Genomic DNA, 7,290 nt, shown 5'->3' on the forward strand with positions numbered 1-7,290 from the left:
CATTTGTTTCTAGTGGTGAGTGGAAACTATTTCAAGAGTAGGAGCAGACACAGTCAGCAACCATGCCTTCTTCCCTGCTTTCTGTGACTTTCCCAGATCAGGGTCTGGGGAAAACATGGGCTACTCCAGGCCTGCCTTCAAAGAGGTACCAGAGCAGTGCAGCAAAGCCTTGTGTGCGCTTCTCAAACCAGGGAACTCCAGCATGACAAGGGTTACCAATTTGTTCTTGATCTTCTGAACTGCCTCAGCAAATGTGCAAGGCAGTGATATAAGTTAACCCTTAGCTATATCGGGTTTACATCTTGTGCAAATTGCTAACTGCTCAGAGAACGATATTAAGCTGAAGCTGACTGAGCTTTCTGCAAGCAACGGTTCCAGTCTTCACTCCCCTGCAGTAGCCAATTATGGCACATATTACTGTTCAGATTCCCTTCAATCCTCTGGAAGTTAGAGTCTCCTGAGCCCAAGCTAGTATCCTCAGTTTATGCGAAACACCTGGAGACAGTGGTTAGCTGATCACTGAGCGAACAAGTTATATAAAATTGGTGTCTGCACAAAACCTTGCGGGAGTCCATTCTTCCAGGATACCCAGACACTGATTTTGCAGACCAGCACCAGCTGAAAACATCTACCTCTACAGCTCAATTGCCATTACAAGTCATCTGTGCTCCATCATCCACTTTTGAAGTATGCAGTTACAGCTAGGAAGCGAAATGAGCTGCTGAAGAGTGATCTTTGCCTGTCACCTTAGATTTCCCAATCTTGGCTATCATATTTGTCTACATGACATGGAACATGAGGATAGACAGCAGAGTTGCTATTCTGGCAAAACACTGTCAAAGCCAAACATTTCCTCTTCTCATGAAGCCCAGTGCCTTTCTGTATTCCTTACCTAGAAAATAGTTGGAAACCTCTGTCTTGGTCAAGCTGTGGAAACTGCTTAATTTGATCGCACTTTTTTTTTTTTTAAATCAACTCCTTGAAAAATTTCTTGGCCAACTTACATGATATTGGTCATGAGTGGGCCAATACTGTTCGGAAAGTCCTTCGCTGCTGTAGTTTTTATGCTATACTGGCTGAGCTACCCAATGAAGATCCATGATTTCTGGCTAGACAGATGCATCCTGTTTCTTATGCTGCTCCTTCCCAGAAAGCTCTTTGGGCTGCATTCAGAATCAATTTTGGTGGTGTCTAAGTATTTCTGGATTGCTTGACAGGTTTTATTATTTAAAGGTGCTCTGCACGTTCTTCAAAGCATACAAGAGTGTTTGGAAAGGCAGCCTTCAAAACTGCACTGGTAAATCTTGAGTAAGTAGGAGAAGCACAGCAAGGCCATGATTGTAATGATCCAGGACTTCAGTGTCTGCTCCAAACAGTGACTATATTTATTACTTACCGGTCTAGGTAATGCTAGATTTGCCCCGTACCAGTGGTAAAGGGCTCGCCATACTGGTTCTGGTACCATTATATAATCCCTTCCTTCAACCAGATGTGGAGATTGTTTTAATCTTCCACCTTCCATTGTTAATGATGCAGCCTTCAAAACAGAAAGGCACAAGTTGACAAATCTTAAAGGATAAAAGAGTCCACAGCTGCAAAAGACTTTGGATTCAGGAATATAAAAGTAAGTTTTAATTTTAAAATGCATCCTAGTAAGTGGTAATTAGCCACTATTTTTCACACAGTTCACACAGTTAAAATGTACTAATAACTCATATTTTAAGGTTTACTACTTCCTTAAAAAAGAAACTCGATAGAAAATACCTATAATTTATCTTTCCTTTATTGGTACTCCTCACTTGGGTTATTATAATTTCTAATTTTTATTCCACCATTTGTGACGCTTGTTTGCTTTCTGCCTTCTCTAACCAGAAAAGGAAATAAGCTGGTCAGTTTAATTTTCAGTATACAGTCAACCTTTTTTCTGGTTTATGTGCATCAGCACAAAGCTGTTAGGGTTCATCTGACAACGCTTAGCTAGAAGTGAGATGTTAAGTGAACGCTATGATCTTTGTTCTTTTGGGCAATTACTAGGCTCACTTTTGCTGCTAGAAAATTGTAACAAAAAGTTACATTTAAACTATTACTTGTTAATTTCCTTAAGTCAGTTACATTTACCTTTACTGGTTCTTGTGTTACAAGAGGTTGGTTATCAATGGCTCCAGGTTTTGATGGATTATGTTGTAGCAGAGTATTCCCGTTGGATACAAGTAAACACTGGTTATTATTGTCCGAAGTGTTATGTTGCCTAGCAAAACACATATCGGTCCCTGGAGTGATAGAGTAAAGAGTATCTGTAAAGGAAATGGGCAATATGTTTAAGCTGTATCTGGTACACATTAAATAGCTAAGCTAGTAAATAAGCATACAATTCTGTATTAAGATTATCTGAAAAGTTTCCCCTCAAATACTGCTTAAATTGCAGCAAAGATATGGAAACAAATCCAAATGACTCAATGTGTAATGTACGCAGCCGCACCTGCAAAATGGGGATCCGACTGTAAGACAAGTATGCCCAAGTGGGCGCTGGCACACATACGTACCAGTCTGTATGCAAAATAACTATTTTATGTGGCCAAACACATGTTTTACACATGCTGTTCTTCTGGACGTGTGGATAGTAACCAATTTCTATATTTGATTTTAGTTTTGTGCATACAAAGCGAGAGAGATGGAGGTATGTGCAGGAATCCTGCAAATATATTCTTTGTTCTCATCTCCTACATTCCTATAGAAACACTTTGTGGTTGAGTAATAGAATACTAGAATAACACTGACTGGTGTTTGGCCTCAATTCACAGGAAGAAACCCCGACAGTTTATTAATTGCAAGGCTTGAATCTGCAAGTGGCTCCATAATGGGGAATCCCCCCCAAAACAAAACCTAACCTCACATGACAGTTTGTTATTCTAAAGAATACAATATTGCCATCTAGAGCTTGGAATACTAGACTAGATTTCAGCTGCCTTAACAAAGAAAAATACATTTAAAAACTCCCAACTCTCTCAAGATTACACTACAACCAAGATGCCAGAAATTTTTCTGCTCCTAGAATTTTTTTTTTTTGCAAAAATATTTATTTCTGTATATAAAAGTGTGTGCGTGCGCATGCAAACTATACCTCTACAAACCTGTCTTGTCAGGACTATAGTTCACTTGACAGTCCAAAACTCACTTTTACAGTTACCCAACTCTTGGTCCCATTGCAAAGACCACTGACTGAAACAGAAAGCCACCATCTCCGTGCTCCTGAACAGCACAGAGCAGCTCCACGGATGAGATGTCACACAGAACCACACTCCCTGAAGACTGCTGATTGGCTAGAGTTACAGAGCAAGGGAGGAACTAAAAAACTCTATTAAATCTTGCCTCAGAGCTGAATCAGCCTGGCTTTAGAGCTGGCAGAGGGATATGCTTAATCAGAAAGAGACAAATGTGTTCTAGCCTTTGCTGTTTTTACTTTAGTTGGAGTTGTATTGGTAACGATACAGCTTTGAAAACATTTGTAACAAATCAGTTCAGTTTTTATAGGTCCTAAAATTGACAGCATGGTTTTTTTCTGCCTATAGTTTTAATGCTCCTGAGCCTGTTTCCTGATTCATTCCCATTCATAGTATCTGAGGTCAGATGGTTGTGCAACATCTGTCCAATGACAGATAAGCAATGAGCTGGAAGTTAGTTCATGTGAGGGAGAAAAATATTTTGGAAAATGACAATGATAGGATGCTGGGGAAAAAACCCCCGATGTTAAGAATAACTTGCAAGATAAGCAAAAATGCTTTGTTTAAATGCTTTGGTTAAATGCTTTGCATGTCCACCACACATTCAAACAAGCTCTTACATCAAACCAATCCATACATGTCATTTTTCTAACTTTAGTTTTGCTATCTTTTAGGCTGCAAAAGCTCATGCGATACTTAGTTCCCTGAAGGCCTATCCTAGATTAAACCTCTATGGAAACAAGATTTTATGCTTACTGCTGCTAGTAGTCTCTGAGGCTTCTGATGCAGTGGAAATATTATCTGAAATTTTTTCTTCTGTGGCACTGAAGTAATTTAGACCTCCCATTTTTTCTTCTCCCTGCTCTGATGCATGGGTTGAAGCAGCTATGACTGCATTCTTACCTCCATTTAAAACAAATGAAGATTCGATCATAACAAGGTTTGCATCCTGAAATTGGAAAGGAAAAGAAAAGAAAAGTGAATTTTAAGCCCATATCAAACTGGAAACTGCAAATCACACAGGCACAAAGTTCATATGCTATATTACTTTACACCTTTATTGTTACTTCTAAAACATCTAAAAAGTGCTTTATGGAAAGTTATTTTCCATTTGCTAAATACATGCCAAGCATAGGCAGGAAACATTCTGAAATCATGGAACTAAGTACTTTTATATTACACTGATGAATCTCACTGAAAACTCTGGAGTAGAAAAGAACATCAATTTTTCTAAGAAACTGAAATGGCAAGCACTTTCTAAGGAACTCCAGTTAGTGCTGATAAACTTTTAATATATAAATTTACAACTGGCTGAAAAAGAAGGGGTCTTTTGGAGTGGTTTGGGAGTCTGGATGGTTAAACACCTTTACAAAGACTGGAAGAAATTAAGTGAATTTAAATTTGTGAAAGAATACTGGAATAGTGAAGAGCACTAGGATGGCATGGGCAGGGGCTATGTCCATTTTCCTTACCCTACAAATCTGATGTCTTTAGATGCTTTCCATTTTGAACGTTTGGTGGTTTTGAGTGATTTCAGCTACACTTTAATATCATGAGAGGCTGAGAAAAAAAAGCCACCAACTACTGGAACAAGATGGAACTATTTGGGACCATCACGAAAAACTCTGAATAGGAAGAAAGTAGGTGGATGCTTCTTTCTAAGCTTCAAGCCTGCAATGGAACGTACTTATGGATTTTGAATGATACTTGTTCAATACAATGACTTTATTTCAAATAAATTTCAAGAGAACAACTTTTTTGAAAGATATTTGAATGTATTTTAAAGTTTTCCTTCAGTATAAGATCGTCCCCACCCTGCAGTAAAGAACAATCTTTTACCAGAAAACATGGACCTAGACCTAATTCTCAGTGGTAATTTCAAAATAAAAAAGTTCAGCAGAGTGCAGTGCCATCTCCAAACCGCACTGATACTAATCTATAAATATAATGTTCAGGAACATTTAACTTGATTCCTCACCAGTATACAGAAGAGCTGAGCAAAACTAAACCATGACTGTTTCAACAAACTGCTTAACTACAAATTTCAACACCACACACTCGCCCAAAATACTTTCCATTAACAATAAGGAAATGTCATGCATGGCAGCCCAATTGCAAAAGTCTGTAGACCATCCAGGACAACGATTAGGTGCCGTGTTTTGTACTTTTGGGAAGAAAGGAGTGCAAAACAAGCAGTCTCATCCTTTAGGCAAGGTGAAGGTGGAAGGAAGATTCATTGCACCCAAAACCATCTTACTGGTCAATTAAGGGAGTGATCCTGACAATATCTGAAAAAAAAAAAACAATCTAGTCGAGAATAACGTGGCAGAGAAATATGGGGAATGATCAGAAGTTAATGGGTACGTGGGATGATCTCATATCCTCAAAAAAAAACCTCTGCAAAGGACATTACCGGAAAAATGGGGGAAACAGAAGAAATCTCCCAAATCATGATACATGGGAGTAAGATTTACTGATACTGAAATACTGGGCTCGTCATATGGCAAAATCATCAAATAAAACCAAAAGAAGCATAAAACAATAATATATTCTAGCCTAGCTGCATAATATTATGCATGACAAATCTTTATATCCAGATCCATGTGACCCTACAGAGCTCCTGAATATTTTCTTTACTGGTCGCAAAGTGTGGAGGCCTGTAAATCACTGTGCCGTGGAGAGAATCTGAGGTTCTAGAGTTGAGCAAAAGTATTAGGAATAAAATCTTATGTGCCACTAAAAACCTCACACTATAACAAGGATCATATCACCTAGTATCTCAACCACGCTAAAAACTTCATTAAACCAACATTTCTTCAATTTACTGTGCATGAAGAACAACTGTAATAAAACCACTAATTAACGTACACATTCCAATTTTCGGATGGTCTTTGGCTATCTGCATTCATAAAGCAAGTCAAACCTTTATTTTTATGGCATTTCCTGTATATTAATATATCCTTTGGAGAAACAGTTTATTTTTTTCTATACTGAATTGCTAAAGTTTTATATTCCAGCCCCAACCAAATCTTATGTAGTAAGCATTTTTTTCCAACATGAGCTTCAAGTTCATGAAGCTTTTACTAGCCTGTTTTTATACTGAGTCTTTAAAGGAACGCTGCTTCGTTTAAAGTAACTTGGAAAAGTGTTTTTGCCCCAAACCTCAAGAAGTCATATGCTTGGCCTACCTTTCCATCTCAGTTATTTTTTAGGATATTTGTGTAAGTTAAATTACAAACAAACCCTTTATTTCATTAAGAAAAAGCACAGAACAATTTGTGACAAAAATCACATCCATTCTTATAGACTGTAATGTCAAAAGCCAACTTGGTTCTTATATTATTACCTAATGAATCAAGAGGAGGAGGAGGAGGAAGTATATTTACAATGGGGTGTTTTTTTATTTAGCAAGATCTTGAAAACAAGCAATGATGGCAAAGAAAACGCAGGTAAGTGTGACAGTTTAATGGGATCTTTGTGTAAAGTTAAATATATGACAATAATTCCGCAAACCAATTGGTTGCCTCTGATGAATGGGAGATATTCTAGCACCATTTACTTATCAGCTTATTGATTAGGTAATCATGTTCTTTTCTCTTCTGCTTTATTAACTCATGCACAAATGGAACATCAAAACAGTGAAACATTACTGTGCCAACAGGAACTACTGCTATACTTACATATCTGACATACTCTTTCCACTGCTGCCACCATGACACTGCAATAAGAAACCAATTGTGCCCTGGCTGGAGACCGTATCTGCTTTCCCGTTCTAACCAACCCCTATACAGAAGAATTAAGAAAATAAATATCACCAAAAACATTTAAAACAAATTATAACAGGAAAAAACCTTCAATGTACTAAAATAGTGGGGATTACGGAAACATGGTGGGAATGTCAAGGGCTAGAGGCTGTACAGGTGGGACAGGATAGGAAAGAGTGGTGGGGGCACGGCGCTCTATATTAAGGAGGAATACACATCCTCGTTAATTAGCAAGGAGTCTGGGGAGGGGCACTCTGAAGTGCTTTGGGTTAGAGTACAAGGCAGTCGAGGGGAAAGGGACTTAA

The 7,290-nt window shown here is 38.2% G+C and overlaps 1 protein-coding gene across 5 annotated transcripts in view; it reads right to left on the bottom strand.

Annotated features, from left to right (window-relative positions):
* Window positions 1-7,290, bottom strand: part of USP32 (ubiquitin specific peptidase 32) — a 133,540-nt gene that overhangs the window by 37,827 nt on the left and 88,423 nt on the right. For 2 of the 5 annotated variants that reach the window (XM_019545659.1, XM_019545657.1), the window contains exons 12-15: window positions 6,902-7,004; window positions 3,978-4,170; window positions 2,119-2,294; window positions 1,397-1,537 (exon numbers count right to left, since the gene is read on the bottom strand). In XM_019545659.1, the coding sequence (XP_019401204.1) occupies window positions 1,397-1,537; window positions 2,119-2,294; window positions 3,978-4,170; window positions 6,902-7,004 (613 nt within the window). The remainder of the gene's footprint in view (window positions 1-1,396; window positions 1,538-2,118; window positions 2,295-3,977; window positions 4,171-6,901; window positions 7,005-7,290) is intronic. The other 3 variants (XM_019545662.1, XM_019545660.1, XM_019545658.1) reach the window with 3 other exon arrangements.

Source organism: Crocodylus porosus, unplaced genomic scaffold, assembly GCF_001723895.1.
Source record: "Crocodylus porosus isolate Cpor-Errol unplaced genomic scaffold, CroPor_comp1, whole genome shotgun sequence".
Taxonomy (NCBI): Eukaryota; Metazoa; Chordata; order Crocodylia; family Crocodylidae; genus Crocodylus; species Crocodylus porosus.